The sequence below is a fragment of the Prionailurus viverrinus genome, chromosome B4 (assembly GCF_022837055.1).
Source record: "Prionailurus viverrinus isolate Anna chromosome B4, UM_Priviv_1.0, whole genome shotgun sequence".
NCBI lineage: Eukaryota > Metazoa > Chordata > Mammalia > Carnivora > Felidae > Prionailurus > Prionailurus viverrinus.
This window is the reverse complement of record NC_062567.1, coordinates 38,972,289-38,997,114: the sequence shown is the minus strand read 5'-3', so window position 1 is coordinate 38,997,114 and position 24,826 is coordinate 38,972,289. Positions and strand designations below refer to the sequence as shown.

At 46.7% G+C, this 24,826-nt stretch overlaps 1 protein-coding gene across 7 annotated transcripts; it reads right to left on the bottom strand.

Moving 5' to 3' along the window:
- Positions 1 to 4,537: 4,537 nt before the first annotated feature.
- PEX5 (peroxisomal biogenesis factor 5) lies at positions 4,538 to 23,774 on the bottom strand. Of its 7 annotated transcripts, none has more exons than XM_047867869.1 (16): positions 23,620 to 23,774; positions 22,818 to 23,050; positions 22,442 to 22,477; positions 22,047 to 22,179; positions 21,702 to 21,833; positions 15,876 to 15,981; positions 14,624 to 14,714; positions 14,113 to 14,223; positions 13,774 to 13,866; positions 13,313 to 13,432; positions 8,273 to 8,416; positions 8,003 to 8,073; positions 7,397 to 7,609; positions 6,651 to 6,816; positions 6,165 to 6,322; positions 4,538 to 5,988 (listed from the first exon to the last, which is right to left on the bottom strand). In XM_047867869.1, the coding sequence occupies exons 2-16, from the start codon at positions 22,962 to 22,964 to the stop codon at positions 5,787 to 5,789; spliced, it is 1,923 nt and encodes a 640-aa protein (XP_047723825.1). In that variant the 5' UTR covers positions 22,965 to 23,050; positions 23,620 to 23,774; the 3' UTR covers positions 4,538 to 5,786. The 7 variants fall into 7 exon arrangements, with proteins under 7 accessions (XP_047723825.1, XP_047723827.1, XP_047723826.1 ...); XM_047867871.1 differs by having other exon boundaries at positions 13,313 to 13,408; XM_047867870.1 differs by lacking the exon at positions 23,620 to 23,774 and adding an exon at positions 23,328 to 23,425.
- Positions 23,775 to 24,826: the final 1,052 nt, after the last annotated feature.

The following is a 24,826-nucleotide window of genomic DNA, read 5'->3' as shown; positions in this document are numbered from 1 at the left end:
GCCTGGCTCTGAGGAAGGAGGAACGTACTGGTAGTGGTGGGCTCACGGCTGAGAAAGGGTTATTTTGTTTGGTTGCTTGATGGGTGGATCCGGTGGATTTGTATCTGGTTCAGGACGGGAAATAGTTGAGCATGCCTATTTAATGAAGGGAAAGGGCCTGTAGGGAGGGAGACATTAAAGATACAGGGCAGATGAGCAATCCTGCCGAGACAGAAAGTTGAAAACCAGAATAAGGGATTATCCTTGAAGAGGAGGAAGGTAGGTGTTCCCCTGAAACACAAGGAAGGCGGAAGGACCCAACGGATGCAAGTGGAGATAAACTCATAGGGGGCAGGTGTATAAACACGTATACAGTGTGTTCCTGATAACCTTGCAGGATCTCTGCTGAGAGGGAAGAGAAGGAGTTGCCAAGTAGAAAGCTGTCATGTAAGGCCTCCAAGTTCAAAGGAAGAATAACCGAAAACTTAGTTTAAGGTTTTAAAGAAAGTGTCTAAAGATACAATCATCGGGGGGCGCCTGGGTGGCGCAGTCGGTTAAGCGTCCGACTTCAGCCAGGTCACGATCTCGCGGTCCGTGAGTTCGAGCCCCGCGTCGGGCTCTGGGCTGATGGCTCAGAGCCTGGAGCCTGTTTCCGATTCTGTGTCTCCCTCTCTCTCTGCCCCTCCCCCGTTCATGCTCTGTCTCTCTCTGTCCCAAAAATAAAAATAAACATTGAAAAAAAAAAAATTAAAAAAAAAAAAAAAGATACAATCATCGGGAAGAGAGATCGTAGTCGGGGAAGCAGAGCATACACCTCCCCCAAGAAGATACACGGACGGCAAACAAGCGTATGAAAAGGTGCTATACGTCACCTGTCGCTGGGGAGATGCCAATTAAAACGACGAGGGACCACCACACGCCTATGACAATGGCCTGAACTCGAGACACTGGCAACACCATATGCCAGTGGGGATGTGGAGCCACGGCAACTCTCACTCACTGCTGGTGGGACTACAAAATGGTACGGCCACCATGGAAGACAGTTCGGAAGTTCCTTACAGAAATAAGCATAGTCTTACTGCACAGTTCAGCAGCCATGCTCTTCGGTTATTTACCCAAAGGACGTGAAGACTTTTGTCCACACAAGACCCTACACACGAATGTTTGTAGCAGCTTTATTCATAATTGCCAAAATTTGGGGGCGACCGAGATGTCCTTCCGTAGTGAAGGGATGAACAAACTGTGATACATCCAGGCAATGGACTAACACTCAGCACTAAGAAAAGTGAGCCAACAAGCCATGAAAAGACATGAGGGACACTTAAATGCATATTACAAAGTGAAAGCAGCCAATATGAAAGGATGCATACGGTATGATTCCAACCGTATGACATTCTGGAAAAGGCAAAGCTATGGACACCAACGTTTAGCACTTGGGGGTGGGGGGGTGGGGGGGGCACATGAATGGACAGTGCAAAGAAGATTCTTAGCGTAGTGAAAATACTCTTATGGTGCAATGATGGATACAATCGTTATACATTTGCCTAAACCTATGGACTTTGGGTGATTATGAAGTGTCAACATAGGCTCATGCTTGGTTAAAAAAAAAAAAGTACCACCCTGGTGATTGATGTTGTTAATGTGAAGAAGCTGTGCCTGTGTGGCAGCAGAGGGCATGTGGGAAATCTCTGCACCTTCCTCTCGATTTTTTATAAACCTAAAACTACTCTAGAAACTTTTTAACTGAAATTAAAAATTAAAAATAATTTTTTAAGTGGGGCGCCTGGGTGGGTGGCTCAGTCAGCTCAGATCACGGTCTCGCGGTTTGTGAGTTTGAGCCCCACGTCAGGCTGTGTGCCGTCAGGTCCTCCGTCTCCCTCTCTCTCTGCCCGTTTAAAAAAATAATTATTTTTGTAAGTTAGAACAAAAGAGGAGCCTCAAGGAGGCATTCAATGCCCACGCAAGCCCCAGTTAAACAGGGTGACTGAGATGCTTCTGTGTTTGTTTGGTTGACAGGATTGTGGAGCTAGCCCATCAGCAATACCCTGAGGCCATTAACTCAAACTAATTTCCCTCGCTCGCCAGGCAGCCTTTTAAGCCAGGCAGCCTTTTAATTATTCACCGATCGGTTTACTTATGGAGGGAGAATGCCCTGGTTTTATTGAAATGAACACACAGATCATCTGCCAGTTACACTTCTTCCTGGAAACTGGAAAACTTGGATTAAAAGTTAAACTGTTTCTTTAAAGTTGCAGGCCCACATTTATTTTTTGTTTTCGTTTAACAAGGTGGCCCTTTACAGATTTGTATCAACCAGGAACAAACAGCTGCTCTGATGGATCCCCCACGCCTGGTAACCAGGGCCTTTTGCAGCCTTACACCCTCTTTGTCTACATTCTCTCTTTAGGCAAACCTAGACAGTTCCATGGCTTTAAATACTATCTATATTTATACACCCAGTCCTGAATTCTCACCTGAGATTTATATATCCATTTTATCTACTTGAGATCTATTTTTGGAGATCTCTACTTCCAATCTAATGTGTTCAGTTCTAGAACTTCATATTTTCCTTCCCAAACCCACTCTGCCCACAGCTTCCCCTTTGTCAGTCAGTTAAGGGCTCGCCATTCTTTTTTGTTGTTGTTTTGTTTTGTTTTTAATTATTATTATTATTGAGAGACAGAGCGTGCGCAGGGGAGGGGCAGAGAGAGGAGGCAGACACAGAATCTGAAGCAGTTTCCAGGCTCTGCACTGTCAGCACAGAGCCTGACACGGGGCTCGAACTCACGAACTGCGAGATCATGACCTGAGCCAAAGTCAGAGGCTCAACTGACTGAGCCACCCAGGCAAAGGGTCTTTCAACACTAAATCGCATCACATCATTTCTCTGTCCCAACTCTCCAGTGATTTCCCGTGGAACTCAGAATATAATTCCAACTCTTCACCATAATCGAAAAGGGCCTACCTGCCGGGCTCCTGCCCACCCCTCCACCCTCTCTCCTGCTAGTGCTCCTCTCCTCTCCACTGCAGCCCTCTTCCTGTTGGGGTGTACACAGCTCTTTTAGGCTCAGATCACAGCCTTCACATTTGCCCCCCGGGACCTGGGCTGTGCTTCCACCCAAACCTCCATGGCTGGATCCTCACACCCCACAGCCCTCCTCTTTACTCGTAGTGCAATGTGCCATTTTGGTTTCTTCTTAGAAATTAAAACACATAAAAATTACACAAAACTAACTGGTATTTTCTCATTAACTTGTATATTCTCTCTTTAGTCAACTAGTACCTAAGCCATGAGAACAGGGACCCTTGTCTGCCTTGTGAATTGTATCCCTGAACAGCACCTGGCACATGCTAGGGGCTCAATAACTGTTGGATGGATTTGATTTGGGTTCAAGAGATGCCTAGCCCTGGCTGTGCAAGAAAAGCATCCTCTTGGACATCTTCACGTCCCCAAAGGCAGGCAAAGCAGGTAAACCTGGAGATTTCAATTAAACCAGAAGTTAGCTTGACCCTCAAGCCAGGCGGCTCTCTTTGTATCTATCTACACATTGTAGAAACTGCTGCCTCAACATGCCAGGCCCCAGTCAGGCCTCTGGCTTTGCACTGCCTGTCCTGCGGAGCCCAGGACACCGGGTGTCCTGAGGTCACCCAGGTGGTGACAACAAATGCCTCACCCTTCCCACCATGTTTTTTTTTTTTTTGGAGGTGGGGGGAGGGTCTTTCCTATGAAAGTATTACCCATCCACGCACTAAGAAAAATTGAAAATTACAAGTATGGCAAAGCAGGAGAAAAATCACTCGCATCTTCACACTCTTAGCATACTGGGGTATTCCCTAGTCTCTTTTCAGGACATGTTTTTGAGATAACCTGTAAATAGTTTGCTAACCTCTTCTTTCTCATTATATTGTTAGCACTTATGGTCATTGGAAATTGTTCCATAAACAGAATTAGATAGCTAAATGATATTTCACCGTCTGGATAATTTACTGAACGCATTTTCTTTTAGACATTTTTTCCCCAACACTAACATGGCCATGGACATTTATCTCCACATATAAATATGTTTATCTTTAAAAACTTTTCCCCAAGGATAGATACCCGTCTTTATATGGCCCTTGATACAGTTCCTAATAAAACCAGGGAGAGCCAGATGAAAACCTTTAGAAAGCGTAAGCGTTGAAAAAACTACCAAAATCCTCCCATGTAATTCACAATGAAAGCAACACCAATTATATCACACCCCGTGTTTCCCTTTATAGTATCATCATTAAGTATGAAAAATGCACGATTGTTAACCATCAGTCTCTCCTGCTGAACCGTAAGTTCTATGGACACAGGGACCTTGTACATCTTATTCATGGTACCAGGCATGTGTTAGGTGCTCAATATTACTGGATGGATGGATGGGCAATCAATATACTAGTGAGAGTTTGAAAGGCAAAGAGAGAAGAAAACTGAATGCCAATCCTCCAAACACCAACCCACCTCCCACACCCCAACTTCTCCCCTGGCAGCAGAACTCACACCCATGTCAGTTCCACTTATTCTTCATACAAATTTTATTCATACAGTTTTATTTTTAAATCATTTACACATATTCATACAAAGAAAAATAAATTTCAGGATGGAACCTTGGGACCGTGGTAGTTTAAAAAAAATCTCTCTGATCATTAGCTAGTGAAGACAAGGCAAGAGGCTTAGCAGTCATTTCTGGGGGTTAGTGGATCTCCCCACGCAGGGGCAGCTGAGGACATTCCAAGCTGCTCCCTCACGTTCCCTCAATCTACACCTTGTGAAGGTAATATGCGGGAAGGGGATTTTTCAATGCTCTCCCCTAGAAACATTTAAAGAAGTTCAGCAAAAGGCTTACGGTAACACTGAACCGCCTCTCTGCTAGGAATCTGGCAAGACTGCAATCTCCGAGCCAACTTTCTAGAAGAGCTGGCTCAACTCCTACTCGCACGCCTTTCTAGGAGGGGGGCTTGCTGCCCTCACCACACCCCGCAGCCCACTTGCTCTGTCCTCCCACCAACGGCCCCAGAACAGAGCCCTTAATCTGATCCCATCTGGTCCCTTCCAGGTTCATTCCACAAACAAGCATCCTCCTACCCCACACACAAACACTCTCTGTACAGTTGACCCCAGCCACTCCCGGGGACCCCTCAATGATGACGCCAGCCTTACTGCGTACGGCACCGCACCCAGGCCACCTGACTACAGTCGGGAGAGGTCCAGGCACAACCGAACTGTGGGCACCCCCATCAAAACTCAGCTCTGCTGAGCCAAAGCAACACTTAAATCCAACAGGCCGACTCCTAACACCCCATCCCAGGTACAGTCATCACAGAGGTGCACGGTAGAAGAACCTGCCACCCACAACTGCCCAAGAAAGCTGCACTATCACCAGTTCCCAGTAAAAGGGGGGGGGGGGGGGGAAAGGACGGACATTACAAATGTGGTTAGACCCTATCAGAAATGGCAGCTGATGACAACAGTTACCCTAGATCTTTGGGTCCTACCCAAAAAAGCAGCACCAAGAAAGGGCATGATGAGCAGAGAGATCTGTAGCTGGGGTGTACAGCCCCTGAATTACCAAGGGACTCAGAGTCGACACAGCTCATTTTCCTACAGTTACGTAGGAAGGACACAGACTACCCCCCACCCCCTACATTGAGGCAGCTCCTGAGAGGCCGTACCGCTTGTGGTCATCAGCCCACCCCCTTGGTAGGCCCATTTGGGGAGAGGGAGTCACATCCAGAGCAGGGACCCCTCCAAGCAGACACTCACAGGGCAGCCCATCCCACTGTCACTGGGGCAGGCCAAACATAGTTAGGAGCGTGGGCAGATCCCGGGCATCAGCTGCCCCATAGGCATCACTCTGGCCTAACATAGACAATGCCAAACGTAGGGTGCTCCAGATATTCTCTGACATGGCACCCCCTTCTCCCCGAGGGCCCCGGCTTTTCCTCTGCATGTTCAGGGCCTCCAAAAAGTGCTCCACAGCCTCCCTGTAGGAAAGAAAAGTGAGAGATGGTGAGCAGAACATCACTGGAAGGAGACAGGTCAGCCGGCCTGGGGAGAAGGCTGGGGCTAGTCAGTCAAATACAGGATCAAAGAATGAGGAGCCGGGGTCAAAGGCGGGGGGAAGGAATTCACCCATTAATTACTCAAGAGCTGCTCTCACCGGTGAGCTCCAAGGTTGATGCAGCTGATGCCCAGGTTGTAGCGGGACCGTATATAGCCAGGCTGTAGCTCAAGGGCCCGACGGTAGGCAGCTACTGCTTCTTCACTCTGGTTTCCGTTGGCCAGGGTGGCCCCTAGCTTATTCCACAGCAAATAGTCCTGGGATAGGAATGGAGAAGGGTTAGAAACAAGAGCCAGGCGCTCCAATTCTGCCCGTCCCTCCCCCTGGTTCACCATTCTGTTTAGCTAATACAGGTTCCTTCTGTTCCTCTGTCCTCCACTGTTCCCCGTGTGCCACAGTGCAACCGCTCTCATCTCATGCAGACTCCCCGACGTCCACATGACCCTGTACTCCCAGCCTCCTTTTCCCAATTCTCCCATGGCAACCAGTCTCCGGAACGAAATCTCCCATGACTCCGAAGTTCCCAACAAATGATTCTTCAGTAAGACACAATCATGTTCTATTTCTATTCCTCCCGAGGCTCACATTGGGACGGACGCTGAGGGCAGCTGTGAAACAGTCCACTGCCTTGTCATACTCCCCGCTCAGGTTGAAGAGGACTCCCAAGCCACACTGCACATCAGGGTCAATGGATGTAGGGTCCAGGCGCACAGCAGCCAGGAAGAGCTCCTTCACTTCAAGAAATAGGGAGCTGGATAAGTAGGGGGGAAGAAAAAAAAAACAAAAACACAGACATAGGTGGATGGATGTGTCTATATTCCCACCCTCCCAAAATATTTCCTTAGTCACTCACACCCTCGAGATTCATCAGTCTATCAGTCATCCTCCGACCCCCAAACTCCACTTTAGAAACCTGCTCTTCCATTTCATCCCGGCACTGCACCATGGAGTGCGGACCTCCTTCAAGTGGATCCTGGGTTTCCCATCCCACTCTTTTTTGTGTGTCATTTTTTTTTTAATGTTTACTCATTTTTTGAGAGACAGAGACAGAGCATGGAAAGGGGAGGGGCAGAGAGAGGAGACACGGAACCCGAAGCAGGCTCCAGGATCCGAGCTGTCAGCACAGAGCCCGAAGTGGGGCTCGACCCACAAACTGCGAGATCGTGGCCTGAGCCGAAGTCGGACGCTTCACCGACTGAGCCACCCAGGCACCGCCCGCATCCCACTCTCAAACCACTGAGTCTAAGTCCATCCCAGCTTCCCAAATCAAGATCCTCCCTCTCCTGGGACTCCCGTTACCATCTGTCCTCCCAAGAATCCCTCGCACTCACTCCGACAACAGGGATCCCAGGATGCGCTTGCTGGGGCCCTGTCCCGCCCCACCAGCCCCTTCTTCGCCGCGCACGACCAGGTGGGCATAGGCTGGCGTGTAGCGCAGCCAGTCTCGCAGGGTTTCGCAGGCCTGTCGCTGCAAGGACTCGTTGGTGAAGCTCACAGCCAGCGCCATCAGTGCTGTCCGGTTATCTGGCTTTAGCTCCAGACACCTGTTTGGACAGAGGTGGGCAGAGCTGGCACCTGCAGGACACTGGAATACGGTCACGGAATGCAGAGTCATGACAGCCTCACCTGCCAGCTCCCTCAGATTACGAGGCAAGGGACTCCTCCACACGCGAGTTATTAACAAAATTACAGATATGAGAAGGTGGGATGTTTTAGCAGCCAAGGAACCAGTAAGGGTCCCACATATACAATTAACGGCTCGTGAGGAAACGTAACCAGGTGTCTCCAATTCCCTCCAAATCTTAAGAGTTTCGCCACAAGAACACACTCTTGCTAGTGACCGGAAAGAAGACAAGGATCTGGGGCTGGGACGCTAGCATTCTAAAGGCTATCTGGAGGGCCTTGGAAGCACCTCACCCCACCTTTCACGCACTCACCTCCGCAGCGCACTGATGGCTAACAGTTCTTGTTCATTCTCTGCCTGGGTGGTACCCAGATACTGCCAAGCCTAGAAAGAAGGTGCCAGATCCCATTACTCGTGTATTCACCTTGCCACCCTCCTTTCCTCTGGCTTCCCCCTCTCCACCCTTACCCCCCGACCTCAGGCCACCACCCAGGCCCGCATCCATCTGCACTGCTCTGTGGGGCTTCCCGCAAAACTGAAGGAAGCCGTGTCTCATGTGAAGGCAGACCAGTGAGTCACTCACTTCCGTGTGCTTGGGATCCTGCTGCACAGCTGCCTCAAAAAGCAGCACCGCGTTTGGCAGGTCCCCCTCCTGAAGCCGCCGGAGGCCTTCCTCAAAAGGCTGGGGGTGGTCACGCAGGGGGTTCTCCTCCTCAAACTGGTACCCCTACAGGGAAAGGAAGCCAAGTGAAAACCTCTGGGACAGAGCCGTCGCAGGCAAAGCAGAAGAAATGGGAGAGGACAACCCACACAGAGGTGGAGAAGTTGAAGGCCTCCAAAAAGTATCCGAATTAAATGCCCACAAATTTTCCAAATTATAAAGGGGATCATCGAGGACTACAGTAAAATCATTCGGTATCGTGCTCATGCTGCTGTCTCCTGTTCACAATAACTGAAAAGCGAAGGTCTACAAACTGGGATCCATGCTGGGAGTAAGCTTATTTTAGGAAGTCTTTAAAGGCCTGTATTTCTACATCCTTGACTCTCACTACTGGACAGAACACATTTCTTACAAGATCCGCTTATAGGAATGAGATAAGCTCTCCTTAGCTATTCAAAGGGCATTTCTTGGGGCACCTGGGTGGCTCACTAGGTTGGGCTTCTGACTTTGCCTCGGGTCACGATCTTGCATTTGTGGGTTTGGGCCCTGCACAGGGCTCTGTGCTGACAGCTCAGAGACTGGAGCCTGCTTCAGATTCTGTGTCTCCCTCTCTCTCTTCTCCTCCCCCACTCACATTCTGTCTGTCTCTAAGAATAAATAAACATTAAAATATTTTTAAAAACAAAGGGCATTTCTTGTTTTCCTGCAGCAATGTGATAACAGATAACGGAAATGCAATTTGGAGTCAGAGGTCCTGCCACTCAAATCCCACTCTTGCCTAGCTCAGAGAATCACTGTGTGCACTGCCTGGATAACATGTGTCCAAGCACTTGGAAAACTTTAGTTGTTCCCTAATTTCATTCTTGAAAGTTACTAATATTAATCTGTATCTCATAGTAAATGAAACCTAGATCCCAAAATCCTGACGGCAAAAAATGCTTCAGAAAAACACCGTTCTCTTCTGGCTGAGGATTTCTCATTTCAGGGAAGGATTATGATGCTATGTGCAAAGCTTTGTCTACTGGTATTTCATGTTAGGCAAAGAGGTAATAAGGTAGAAGGGAAGTCTCTAGTAAGCCGCATGACTTGGGACAAGCAAATAAAATGTTCCTCTTTGGGGAGTAAATAGTTACCATCACAAAACAATATACCAGAATGAAAAGATGCAAAATACCAGGCAGAGCCCTTCTAAATGTAGCTAAGGACAAATAAGAATGAAACCGTCTACAATAAAGACGTGAGTGAGGCCCTTTTTCACTATTACTACGGAACTGCTAAAGAACTGGAAACACGTAAATTTTACCAGCCAAGTTCTAAACCATTATAAGTCATCAGATGAAAATTACTTGTGACAGACAAAACTTAAATAATTACAGTGGAAGTCTCAGAAGCAAGATATATTACAGGAGATGGATTAGGAATAAATGTATTAAAAGTATTTCATGTTGAGAATAAGTAGTGCTCCTGGGATGTCTCTGTACAATATGAAAACTCTGAAGGTAGAAAATGACCTTCGAGGGGCGCCTGGGTGGCACAGTCGGTTAAGCGTCCGACTTCAGCCAGATCACGATCTCGCGGCCCGTGAGTTCGAGCCCCGCGTCAGGCTCTGGGCTGATGGCTCAGAGCCTGGAGCCTGTTTCCGATTCTGTGTCTCCCTCTCTCTCTGCCCCTCCCCCGTTCATGCTCTGTCTCTCTCTGTCCCAAAAATAAATAAATGTTGAAAAAAAAATTAAAAAAAAAAGAAAATGACCTTCGACCAGGGATCAGCAAACCTTTCTCATCAGGGCCAGATAATAAGTAATCTGTCACTAGTCAACTCCACCTTTGGAGAGAGAAAGGAGCCACAAATATGTAAAACACATAAGCATGACTGTGTTCCAATAAAACTTTATTTATGGACACTGCAATTTGAATTGTATATAACTTGCACAGGTCACAAAATATTTCTTTTCATTTTTTTCAACTGTTTAAGAATGTTAAAACCACTATCAGCTCATAGGCCAGGCAAAAACAGTTAGCAGGCCAGATTTACCTGTGGGCCATAGTTTGCTAACCCCCATCCTAGACATAAATCCCTCCACAACCAACTTCAACTATCGTCTATCATCGATCTATGTTTTAAGCCACCCTGTAGGAAACAGAGATCATTGTCATCTATAACATAATTTCCTAATGAAATCAATTCCTGCCTCTCAGAACTACAGAGTTCTGAGATTATTAATTACAGAGTTCTGAAATTATTAATAATCAAGTGAGATTATTCACCTAAGTCTTATTATCAAAAAGCATAAAATACTATTCATAAAATAGGCATTCTCCTCAAAAGACAATGTAACAAATCAATGCCATCAGGAGGTTCTCCAAATACACTCTTGTCCATGCTATCTATCCTCCTTGCCATTTTATCAACTGCTGATCAAAGAGGAATTTTTCAAAATTAGAACATTTGCATAAATGGGAAAAAGAATATGTGGGAGGAAGCTTCAAACCAAAAGAATGCAGCATGAGCTTATGATCACTGTCGCAACCTAAAAAGTCTAAGCCGAGCCAATCAGTCTGATCCACTGTCTGGTCTATTCCAAAATCTCACAGGATCATGCAGCAGAAATAGGATACTATTAAGAGTCTAGCCCATCAGAGAAACTTCTTTATGCTAAAGGGATGCAATATGTGCTTGAGCTACAGATGTTGTCTTGAAAATTTAAGGACCATCCAGTAAAAAAAATAGTATATTCAGAGACCCATGAATTTATATGACAATCAGGATCAGATCCACATTCAAAAACAAAAAATGCACTATTGACATATAATTCAATAATAGTTAGCATAGGGGCGCCTAGGTGGCTCAGTCAGTTGAGTGTCCAACTCTTGATTTCAGCTCAGATTACGATCCCAGTGTTGTGGGATTGAGCCCTGCATCAGGCTCTGAACTGAGCATGGAGGCTGCTTGGGATTCTCTCTCTCTGCCCCTCACCCCCTCTTAAAAAAGAAAAAAAAAAAAAGCATTCAAGAAAATGTTATTCCACCTAGCATGTCATTAATATGAGAGCAAAAAATGCTAAGAAATGCTACTCATACAAAATCAATGATATATCTATATTTATTAAAAGCATGGAAATTTTCATCTAAAATATATAATTTGCCACTTGTAAGATGATGAACTCTGCAACTTATCAAATTGCTTATACAAATTAATAAATGTATTATGTGCAGGTACTTCCTTCAGTTCTTCCTCCTCAGAATTCCACAGAAGAAACTCTTATTGTGGCAAAACATAGGGCAGGGTCCAAGAAGTAAGCTCTCTTCCCTGTAAGAGGATAGCTCTTAAAAACTAAGACTGAAATAAACAGTAAACAAAATCCCATTTTTCCCAGTATTAAGTTTTTCATTGGCTTTCAAAAGCTAGCCTTTTCTTTTTTTCTTTTCCTATGTGAGAGAGCAAGAGTGCACGAGCAGGGGAGAGGGGCAGAGTGAGAGAAAGAAAAAGTCTTAAGCAGGCTCCACGTGGAGACCGACTCAGGACTCGATCCCACGACCCTGGGATGATGACTTCAACTGAAATCAAGAGCCAGACACTCAACCGACTGACCCACCCAGGCGCCCCAAATGCTAGCCTTTTTATAGTTATCTTGAACCTTACTCTTTCCTACCTTTGCATAGCTCCCCTATGTCAAGATCTACCTCAGACATCCTGCTTTACATCTCAGGCCCTGGTTCTAGCCCCAGAATCCTTTCCCAACCAGATCTGAGCTGAGAAGAGGTATTGCTACTCTCCTCCCCAGTTCCTGTTTCGTCTCTTCCAAAACCAAACAGTTCTCTCCCTTCCCCCTCATGCTTCAGCTCAGCAGCTCAATTCTTTTTTTAATTTATTATTTATTTTGAGAGAGAGAGAGAGAGAGAGAGAGAGAGAGAGAGAGAGAAAATCCCAAGCAGGTTCCATGCTGTCAGCGCAGAGCCCCAAGCAGGGCTTAAATTCACAAACCGTGAGATCATGACTTGAGCCAAAATCAAAAGTCGGACGCTGAACCAACTGAGCCACAGGTGCTCCCTCAGCAGTTCAGTTATTACCCACATCCCTAAATACCTCACAGTCCCAAAGCAGATTTTTTTCCACAGTGATACCTCTGAAACAGCATAAGCTTCTTGGTCTAAAGTATATGCTATATGCAAAACTAGATCAATTTTCACCAATGACTGCTGGAATATTTTCCTAACATTTAAGTTATTTAATACAATTCTTTGAAAACACCTAAATTGGCACAGGTGGTCAGTACCTACAGGAACAGATCCAAATTTAAAATGAATTTGTCAGTTAAAAAAAGTAAACAGAGGGGCGCCTGGGTGGCTTAGTCGGTTAAGCATCTGACTTCGGCTCGGTCACGATCTCGCGGTTTGTGGGTTCGAGCCCCGCATCGGGCTCTGTGCTGACAGCTCGGAACCTGAAGCCTGCTTCAAATTCTGTGTCTACCTCTCTCTGTGCCCCTGTTCCCCGCCCCCCCCCCCCCCCCCACCGGCACTCACGCTCTGTCTCTCTCTCTCAAAAATAAACATTAAAAAAAAAAAAAAGTAAATAGATATGAAGGTGGGAAGACAGATAATCTACCAATTACCACTCTCTACCAAAGGGGTATCTATCTCCTTAAAAATGTTCTCAATCAACCTCCAAAGCAGAGCTCTTTCATCTAGGTTCTGAATGCATCAGGGGCAAATCTCTATTATAGGTACTATGTCACTGTATTACCATTATTTGACAAGGATGGTCTATTATTATTAATCCTTATACCCTAAGAATAAAGCATACCTTCAAACACTGGAGAGGAGCGGGGCAAGGGAATGATTTAGACCTCCCTTCGTGGAAAGGGGTTCAAGGTAGTAATTACTTGAAAGTAGGTACCCTCCAAATTCAAGATTAAAGGAGGCACAAAACAAGGAAACCCTGCAATCCGAAAACCGAGTTCTTACCTTATCATAGGAAGCAGACGTGAGATCATCATAGTCAGAAAGCCAGGGATGAGCCTCTGCGTCCCGTTTCGCCATCTCCTCCAACTCTGCCTGCAACTTGTCCCAGAAATCGACATCGGACTGTAAGGAAGGGAAGGCAGATAGAAAAAGGAGATCCATCATGACCACCCCACCTGACGCTCAGCGCCGCTAGGATAGATTCCGTAAGGCAGTAGTTCTTAAATGTCAATGCATTTAAGATCTCCTGAAGAGCTTTTTTAAGTGAAGATTCCTAGATCCTACGCTCAGATCCTGATTCTGCAGTGTGAGCTGATGCCCTACCCCAAGCATTCTGACACAGAGGGCCCAGGAACACTAGGACATACAACATTCGTGGTACGTTTCTTTGCTGTTAAAACACCCACTCTCTCCAAAGGAGTGTTTTCTCTTGAGGTGTCTGCTCCTGTGCTACCTGCTCTCACCTCTATAGCTGACTTGGCTCGTTCAAACTCCGTATCGAGGGCAGCTGTGTTTACTGGTCTTGTGAACTGGTCAACCCAGGCATCTGATGTACCCTGTGACAAAGAAGGATGGTCAGACCACCACCAACTTTCTACTGACTAAATACCCACTAAACACCAGCAACCTGCACACTTCTGAGAACATTCTCAGGATCTCTTTCCCACCCACTCAGGACCTCGATGCTACCAAGACAAGCTGGCAATAAAATCCCTTCCCCGTCTAGGACCACTGAACACTGAACCCAAGGCCTGGGGCACCAGCCGGCTCTCAAGTGGGACTGGGAAGTGACAATGTCCTACCTGCTGCTGTATAAACTCTGCTGCCCACTGTTCTGCCTGAGCTCGGCCCGACCCTGCACCGGACTCCAGGGACACCTGCCCCTCGCCAATCTGCCGCACGAATTTCAGGAACTGGGGCACAGAGACACACATAGGCCACTTGGGAGAGGACTTCCAGGTGTGCACTCTCAACCATGCCCAAGAGAAGCCTGCACTCACCCTCCCCCTGACCATCTCTAGCTGCAGGCAAGATTTGCTAAAAGACCCTGAAAAATGTAGAGAACAAAAGAAAGGAATTTCTGGCTTTAAAGATTTGAGAAGACACAGAAAAGCAACAGGGTGAGTATGCAAGGAAGTGAGGGAAAGAATGCTGAAAGTAAGAGGCAGGATGCGAAGAAGTCTCTATTCTCAAGACAGGAAGGCATGGACCCGGGATCTTATTTCCTTCTCTTTAAACTGGGGTATGAAAAGCTAGACTCTTGGCTTTGAAGGCCAGCTCTGCTGGGCAAAATAGCAGTGGGATGTGGCTCACCTCAGAGTTAGCCAACTTGGGGTCATCCACCTTGGCCACAAAATCACTGGCTGTGTGCTGCAGATCCTCCTCGGGATGATATTCATCATACCTGGAACAGGTAAGGGCAAACGGGTTCCACACACTCATCTGCCACCACCTTCCCCATGCTATTCCCCACCCCGCAGCCCCTGGCATCACAGTTCTTATCAAGGAAAAGACACACATTCTTGTTGAGGTCCTACAAATTCCAATTTACATTAAAAAAGGACACTTGGTGGGGGGGGAGGGGGGTGCCTGGGTCAGTCCCTTAAGCATCCAACTCTTGGTTTCAGTTCAGGTCATAATCTCACAGTTTGTGGGTTCGAGCCCCGCTTCAGGCTCTGCGTTGACAGTATGGAGCCTGCTTGGGATTCTCTGTCTCCCTCTCTCTCTGCCCCTCCCCCACTCACAGTCTCTGTCTCTCTCAAAATAAATAAATAACAAAAAAATTTTATAAAGAAAAAAAAAAGGACACGGGCGGAAGTGGCAAAGTACTAGCTACATTCTTTTACTTCTCCCATTCACAAACACACCTTTGCAGAGAGAAGGAATATAGTAGCAACCTCCAAATTAAAGAGGCAATAGGGTACATAAGGTAAAGTTACAAACTTCTGGTTACGACACTTAGGATTCTTGACTCACTCACACTTTGAGTAGGGGTAATAATACAAGTGAGAACCTTAACACTGAAAATGAGGGGAGGTGCTTAGGTGGCTCAGTTGGTTAAGTGTCCGGCTTCAGCTCATGTCACGATCTCATGGTTCCTGAGTTCAAGCTCCACTGATGGTGCAGAGCCTGCCTGGGATTCTCTCCCTCTCCCCTTCTCCGCCCCTCTCTCAAAATAAATAAACTTTAAAAAAAGGGCGGGGGGGGGGGGGCTCCTGGGTGACTCAGTCAGTTAAGCATCCAACTTCAGCTCAGGTTGTGATCCCACAGTCTGTGAGTCTGAGGCCCGCACCAGGATCACTACTGGCAGCACAGAGCTCACTTCAGATCCTCTGTGCCCCCCGTCTCTCTTCCCCTCCCCCTCTGGCATGCTCTCTGTCTCTCTCAAAATAAAGAAAAGAAAAGAAAAGAAAAGAAAAGAAAAGAAAAGAAAAGAAAAGAAAAGAACAAATGAGGGGACTGCAAATCAGTTTGAGAATGCAGATGTAGGAGGTGAGGGAGGCTGAGAAAACTACCCAATGCTCCTTTCACAGGGATCCATCCAGAAAGAAGTAGCTGGACTCACCAGCAATCAGTGGCAGCTGTTCCCTCAGGCTCTCCCAGCCACAACTTCTCCTCGGACTGTTCCAGATATTCCTCAGCCCAGCGGGCTGGGGACACAGACAAAGGATCTGCAAGGAACGGAGTTGGAGAAATCACACTGAGCTCAGTGAGGGTCAGGGCAAAGGAGAGTACCACACATATTCAACTGACCCTCTTAACCAAGCCAAAGCAGATAAGACCCTACTGAATTCCTCAGAAAGTCCTGCTCAAAAGAAAACACTACTAAACGCTCAATAGCCAACCCACTCCCAAGGGGCCTGGGGCCAAAGTTTACTGGAATGGAAACAGGAAAACAAATGAGGAGACTCAGGAAAGGAGTCCAAACCCTTTTGGTTGAAGTGCCAGAGGCCTCAGTAAGAAATAGCAGGCACCTGGGGCCTCCACCTTCCTCGAAGGCACTGCAAGAAACTGGTAAGGAGCTAAAGGAGAGCGGAAGACCTCTGGTCTGGTCTCCATCGACAGAGTTCACGCTCTCCCAATAAAACGAGCCTCGTATTTCATTGTAATAAAGCTACCAGGAGAACCGGAGAAGCAGAATGCTGGGCTAGAATTAAAAAATACCTAGGGCCACTCTTCCCACTGGATGTTGGTTTCATTTTTTTAGTTGAGATGCAAACATGAATGTACACAAAGTGTACCAAGCGTAAGCATACTGCTTCATTAACTCCACACGTGAATACACACAAATCACCACCAGCCACATCAAGACACAGAACGTTTCAGACCTCCCACAGGCTCCGTCAGGCCCTCCCTCCCCCAAGAAGAAACATTATTCTGACTTGTCACTTTTGATTCGTTTGTTTGTTTTTTGGTTTATTTATTTTGAGAAAGAGTGAGAGAGCAGCAGGGAAGGGGCAGAGAGAGGGAGAGAGAGAATCCCATGCGAGGGATTCAATGCAGGGCTCGAACCCATGATCCATGAGATCATAATGATCTGAGCCTAAATCAAGAGTCAGATGCTTAGCTGACTGGGTCACCCTGGTGCCCCTCACTTTTGATTCATTTTAGGGCTATGTTTTTTAAGTGTAATTCTAGGAACTGTCTTAAAAGCTCTAGTGACAAAGGGCACTGCCACAACATCATAGTAAAGATTAGCAAGGTACAGATTGAACGAGGGCACTGAACCCTTTCTCAACCTCCAGGACTTTGTCCTTTACTATTTTAGGGCCAGGGGGAAAATGAAAAAAAACAAAACAAAACAAAAAGCACTAAGACATTATTCAAAGGGGCCCTAAAGAGGGGTACCTGGGTGGCTCAGTCAGTTGAATGTCCGACTGCAGCTCAGGTCGTGATCTCATAGTTCATGAGTTCAAGCCCTGCATCGGGCTCTCTGCTGTCAGCCTATCTGCATACAGCCGGCTTCAGAAGCTCTGTCCCTCTCTCTCTGCCCCTCCCCCACTTGCACTCTCTCAAAAATAAATATTTAAAAAAAACAACAACAACAAAGGGGCCCTAAAGAATGAGTCAACACAGACAAGGCACCAGCCAGCAGTGTGCTTTCCTTCTGCCCTGCATCCACACTTCTCCACCATCAGTACTGAAATGGTCATGCTATCTTTGTCCCCAGTTTGGAGATCTGTCATTGCTTTCAACACAGAAGGCAGATGTATCCCTTTGGTATTAAATGTCTACTCCATTTAACTGAGACTTTGCCTGAACAATTTCAACAAAGTAAGCTCAACATGTGGGAAAGTAATGTCAAAATCTGGAGAAGAAAAAAAGGGGGATACAGACTCTCAAAATACACATAACTATAAATATCACTAATACAATAAATTAAGATATGGTTGACATTTTTTTTTTTTTTTGTCCTTAATTTCAAAGACTCTCAACATTTTTATCCAGATTCCCTCACTAGTTATTATGGGCAATAGACTGCTGGCCCAAAAGTGGAGACCTAAGAAGGAGACACAAAATACTAAAGTAGACTTTACAGTGCCTTCTGATCCCTTCGTCCCATTCTGTTGAAAATTAACCACCGCTCCTCTTACTCTCCAGCCACTCCTTACTCTCAACTAGAGTGTTTTCCAGAAGCATACTCTGGCCACAAATGCTCCTCAAATTAGAATGCTGTCTTTTGTGAAATGCTCCTTCCAAGGACAAGAAGCAACGGAAAAAATATAAAGCATCTGGACTCTAAGAGACATGAGGCAGATTAGAAAAAAAATCCCAGGATGAGAAAAGTCATCCTCAAATAGCTGTAATTTGGTATTTGGCCATATTTAGCCATCAGACTCAGAATTTTCTGGCATTGTGAACCTGCTCCAACAGAGTCAAAATGAAAGAACCAGAAGAATTCTGTTTGGCCTTCACACTATTTTTTGAGAAATTCTTACAGAAAATCAGATCTATTTGGATACTCGAGATTGGAGCAATTAAGGCCTGCAGAGGAGAAGGGACTGTCCTAGCTTACGTAAATCAGTAGAGTCAGAACCAACAACCTTGACACCAAATATCCAATTCAGAATGTTCACCTTACTTACTTTCTCGTTGTGTGTTCCTTCCACCTAGGCGCATCCAGCCCAAGCTCAAAAGTCAAAAATTCAGAACTTCCCACCCTCATCCATAAACATTCCTGAGTTTGCTAAATAGCCCAGTGGTAAAGAATGTAGGTTCTACTTTGTCCATAAAAGCCCAGAAAGACTGAGTTCTTACCCTGGTTCTATAATTACGATTCTCTATTTTATTGGATAAATTATTAAATCTTTCAATGCCTCAGTTTTATCACCTGTTAAATAAATTTTTATGTTTCTCCCTAAAAAAAAAAAAAAAAAAAAAAAAAGAATGTAGGTTCTAGAGTCAGCCTCCGGGCACTCAAATCCCAACACCACCTCTTATTCACTGTGCAAGTTACTTAACCCTTAAGTTTCCATTTCCTTATCTATAAACAGATATAAATAGATCTATGAATAGAGATAAGAACAGCTACCTCATAGGGATGGTTGTAAAGACCAAACGAGATAAGGCATGCGTAAGGCACAGGGTAACAAATGTTCTCTATTATTAACATCACTGTCTGTTCACATAGGGAGCAAACCCATAGGGAAAGCAGAAAACATCACGATGAGATCGTTACTCCTTTTATTCCACAGTCTGTTCCTCTGCCACAGGGGGAGATCTGTTGCCACTCATCGTCTGCCACTGCTGCTTGCCTACAGCACAGGTCTCTCTCTCGTAATTACCATAGGAACCTCACACACCAGGTTAGCTGAGGCTGCCTGAATTCAAAACCCCTTAAAGACGTATCTCATCCCTGCAGCCAAGTCATAAGATGGGGAATTATTTGGCCCAGGAGATTTAGGGGCAGGGGTCGGGGGGTGGATTCCATCAAGAAATATGGCAGACTGAAAAATGAGCTTCATGTGGCAAATGGAATAATTCTGTAACTCGACTGTGATGGTAGTTACACAAATCTACACAAGTGATAAAACCGCATAAAACCATAAACACACACACACAAAGGCATGTCAAACCAGTGAGATTTAATACGCTCTGTGGATTGTACCAATGGCAGTTTCCCGATTTTGATGTCGGACATAACAAACGGTCATGCAAAATATTACCACCAGGGAAAACAGAATGAAAGATACACAGAACCTTCTTCTACCTTTTTTGCAACTTCCAGTGAAACTATCAATTATTTTCAAATAGAACAGGACAAGACAATAAATGCACATCTAGGTTCTTTGTAAACTTGAGTCTGGAATCTTAACAATAGGGGTTTGAAAATAATAAGGATTTAAAGCATATAACCTTTCATCTTGAAGTCAACTTATCCATAAAGTAATAGGTAACCTATATCATCAATATAATAATATCAGCCACAAATGTTATGAGAATAATAAAAAATGAATGACCAGAAAATTAATTTCCTTTAGCTTTCTCCCAGATCTCAATTCATTTGTTCAATAAATACTGAAGGTCCACTACGTACAAAGCAATAACTAATGCAATTGCACATTTTTATGAAGGCAGGCCCCAAACAGCTCAACTTCCCTTTCCGCCTCTCCCTATCCCTGCCTCCATGAAGCAGGCACAGTCCCAAAAGAACAGACAAAACAGAAGAGATCTCCCAAAGAGAACTTAATGAGACAAGTCCAACGTGTTTTTCTAAAGGTAATCATAACAGAAATCTCATCAATCTCAATGCTTACGGTAGCAATAATTTTTTTTCCTGAGTTATCAAAAATGACGCCCACACATTACAACAGAAGTCTCTCTACAATAAGACACAGCATTTAAGTCTACAGTTTGTATGAAAAACAGTGTTGGTCTGGGGGAGTGTCTTTGTTACAGCTCAGAGCTTCACTTGAGGAAATTCCACAAAGATTCTCAATGATAGTGTAATGGCTCTAAGTATGGAGCCTAGAGTCAGAAAGATAGGAGTATGAATGTCATCTCTGTTACTGAATGACTTTGGATAAAGTATTTAACCTTTTGAAATCTCAGTTTCTTTATCTACACAATAGGGAAGGAATACCTACCTTGTAAGTATAACTGTGAAGACCAAATGACTTTAAGATTATAAAGTGCAAAGCATGATTCAAGAAACAAAGAACATCTACTGTTCTACCTTAAACTCCAACTTCAGCACTGGAGGAAAGGGAGTCATGTTAAAAGAGGCCAACAGCTTTTAACTGTTAGATTTGGGGTTTTTTTCCTAAATACAGAAAGCCCTACTTTTAGAAGAATAAAAATGATGGAGGGAGAAAACAATTAGGTCCCTTTAGTGACCTCAGGAATATTTAAAAACGATGACAGTGTGAATGCCCTGAGAGTCTATAATCTCTGTAACTTTGTCCATTTGTATCTCTTGTTATTCTTAATTTGTTAAATTGGAAAAAGGCTAACAAGTACTTCCCTTTGACAGCAAAGAAGAAGAGGAAAGCTGAAGAGAATGCCCTTCCCCCATGCCCCTATTCAGACAGGCCTGGGGGAGAGGAATCAATCCCGAGGGACGTAATGAGCATGGACCCTCTCAAAGAGCAAGAAATAGGCTGGGACCCTGAAGAGCTTAGGGTGCAGGCCCACCAGTAGAGCACCATGGTTAAGCCCACAGGGTCTGGAATCATTCAAACCCAGAGTCAAATCCCAACTCCACCACCTACAAAACTGAATCACCTTTGGCAAGTCCCTTAATCCCAAAGCTTTTGTTTTCTTATGTATGTGCTAGGAATAAAAACAGTAGCTACCTCGGGAGTTCTCATGGGAATTAAATAGATAATGCATTCAGAGCACTTAATACAAAATCCAGAACATGATAAGTAAATATTAGCTATTAATTTTTATTATCATCATCAGGATATGGTCTTTGCCCTCTAAGACCCTGTACTTCAGGCCCTTGAACTCCCCAATCCCACTTTCCAAGGCCTCAACTCTTTTCAAGATGACTTCATGCCAGAATCCCACAGGCTGTGCTGAATATTTCCTCCTGGGCAGTACTGTCATTCATCCAATCTGTGGATCCTCACCACCAAATTACAGTAATAAAGTTCCAGATAAGAAAGAAGTACCTAACCCCTCGTGTTCTCTCTCCCTGTCCTCTCTCCCATTCTCTTTAAATAGAGAGAGATACAGAGATGCAGAGATATAATCTCCAAAATCTCTTATCCAGTTCAAACCCAGTCCCCTGCTTCATATAAGTTTCAACAATTCCCTATTATCACCTGAGGTTCAGTGCCCTAGAGAAATGAGTCAAGAATCCAGAAAAGTCATAGAAGCTAAAATCGCTCTATATCCTAAGATGAACTGGGGAACCAAAGAGAACTTTGCCCCATGCAAGCCTCACCTGTGACTTCAGAGATGAATTCTTGCGACCAGTCAGTCTCATTATAATCCTGAGTTACATCCACAGCATCTCCAGCTGCAAGAAACTCCTGGGCCCAGTTCTCAGACAAGGCCAAGTCTGCCACACCAGGAGCTTAAAAGAAAGAGAGAGAACTAAGAAAAAAAAAGAAATACGTATCATTCTATCATGCCTAAGGAGCCCTCAGTGCACATGAAAACACTCTGTCCCTTTTGTCTCCTTCTGCATCTCAATTCCCCAACGCCAGCAGCATCCAAATATGGAACCCCCTTGGCCCTCTGTGCACGGAAAATGGTGCACTCCCCTCCCACCAGACTCTGGACCCACCTCTCTGGGGTGCCTGGCGGAAGTTTGACTGTTCAATCTCTTGCATCTCTGCCAGGAGATCATCCATCTTGAAAGTCTGAGGGGCGCGGGATACAAGTGGTGCATTCTGGTCCTGGAGAAATTCGGCCACCAACTGCCAGGAGAGACGTGATGAAATGAACTCAGCAGGAGATAACGCCCCATGAATGGGGGATGCTAAATACAAGGAAAGGGAAGCAAAGAAACTATAGATTTGCAAACACTCAAAAGAATACATTTTTAAAAGCAAGCAGGTGGAATAAGGCAAATCTCATTTGGTCAGGAAGGTCCACAGGTTGAAATATGGGTGAGCCAAGTTTAAAGTGAAAACGCAACGGGCAAAAGAAAAATGCAACGCAAGAGACTGGTATGTTTACCTCATCTTCCGAGGCTACTCCCAAAGGCTTAGAGACCTAAGACAGAAGAAAAGAAAGGGGGGGGGGGGGGCAATATGGTACAGTGGTGAAGACCACACACAACTCAGTTAAACAGGGGTTAAAATTCCAGCTCCGGCATGTATAAATGACCTTGAGCAAGTCACAAAACTTCTCTGAGCCTCAGTTTCTTCATCTATAAAACGACGGCCTTCATCCGTCTGAAGATGCACAATGCTTAGCGCGGTGTTAAGTAAACACTCATTAAGTGGTAACTATCATTTGCGACACATCAGAGAGAGCAGTTATCCCCCAGTGTTCCTTTGCCCCCCCCCACCAATCCCAGGCCACCGCTTGTTTCTACATCAAAAATACTCACCGCCTCAGAGGCGGGGGCTCCTGGGGGCCAAGGGCCAGGCCTCAACCCCTCCTGCCGAAGGGCCTTGTCCTGGGTGAAGTGCCCGGCCAGCTTCATGAGTGGGTTGGCACCCCCGCATTCGGCCTCCACCAGCTCCCGCATTGCCATGGTGACCGCCAGCTCACTGACGGGCAAGGGTTTGGAACTGAGGTCCGGCAGCCAGATCCTTCCCCAGCCCACAGCTCAGCATGTATCTGGGGGAAGCGGGCAGACGTCCGTTCCAGCTGGTTAGCCCCTGGCCACGCTCCACCCCTGTGCCTTTTGCTACGGCCCCCACCTCTGCCAGGAGGTCCGAGAGGGGGCCGGTGCCCTCCTGCCGCCCCCGCTCAAAGGCCACCGCTTTCAGTCTGGCCCTCTCCGGCCGCCTCCACGACTGCGGGGTCAGGCGGCGGGACCCGCCGGCAGCCACCCCTTACAGAAGGGCCTGGACCCCATGGGTCTGAGGGGGACAATTCTGCGATCGGGCTGTACCGGAGCACTGGCCGGGCAACGGAGAGTAGGAACGCCGCCGAGCGTAAGCCAGGTTCCCCACACCCCCTATCGACAGGCGAGCTCCGAAGGGAGCCATTCCTTCCCCCGTAAGTCACCTGAGCCCCTCCCCCGCATTCGGCCGGTCCCGGCCCACCCCTCCCGCCCCCGGCCCACCCCTTTCCCCCGCCCCAGTCGCAGCTCCGGCCCCGCCTCCTGGCACCCGCGAGGATCTGGCCAGGGCCGAGGAAGACTGGGAACATGTCCTCGCACCCCCTCGGGGCCCGGCGCTCACCGTCGCGCGCCGCGCCGCGCCGCGCCGCACGACCGGCCGGGGCACCTGGTGCGGGCAGAAGGGGGAGGGGAGGGGAGGGAAGGGAATGGGGAACCAGGGGCGGGGCTCGAGCTTAAAGGGGCCGTGGCGGTCGCGCAGCAGCCGCGGCCCGGCGAAAGCTGTTTGAAGGGCGGGGCCTTAAGACTGCGACGCAGCGTGACGGGAGGGGCCGTGAATCTTAAAGGGGAAGAACGCCTTAAAGGGGAAGTCTCAGAGTGGAGACGCAGAACGTTCAAAAAGATCACCGGCGCTAGGACTTGTTTGATAGAAAGCTCAAAGAAGAGTGGAGCCAAGAGGGGCTTCCTGAGCTTTGGGGGAAAGCCAAGGGCGCATAATCCTGGACCCAGCTCCTCCTGACCCTTCCCTGACGGCACATTGTGACCCAAGGGGATTCCCTGCCCTTTCTGGGCCTCAGTTTCCTCTTCTAAAAAGGGGCTGACTAGTCTTTTGGTAAGAGAAAGTCCCTAACGCGGGAGTCGCGAGAGTCAAATCCGAGGCCTCCCTCAGCCTTCTAGGGATGCCCACTTCCAAATTGCCCCTACTGGGACATCGTCACAGTCTCCTTGGAGACAGAGGCCTGCCCCCCCCCCCCCCCCATCCCTCTGCCACCTCTGCGTAATGGGGAAAATAGCACTGGATGATGATAATTCCGGAGACTAAAATTGGACCCAACGCATCCTGAGTCCTAAGCTGGTAACATACAACAAAGGTGCACAGTGAATCACTCCTCTCCCTTCCTTCTTCCCTCATCGCCGTCAAGGTCACCATGGTGGCCATATTCCCCACTGCTCCAGACTGAAAGGATAGACATGATGCAAGAAATGATTTTTAATCACAGAATAAGCCTCAGGCTCACCATCTGCCACAGAATTGGCTCTGGTGTCAAACTTCAAGTTCACTGGGAAATAAACCCTAATATCTCACCTGGCTCCAAGACCAAGAGAGTCCCGGTGCCATAAAGAAGGGCAGAAGGTGCTCAGAGCTGCTGGTAATTGAGCAAGGATGAGTTAGTACCAAAACACGGAAGCACCATCCCAGCCCGGGGTGCAGGAGAGGAGGCAGGTATACAGCAGGTGGCGCTCCGGACCAAGCTTGTTTCCTGGTGTCCCGCAGATTTCAAAGGCCGAGGCACAAGGGGACCAAAGGGGCTTGGCTCGGTAAAACTCAT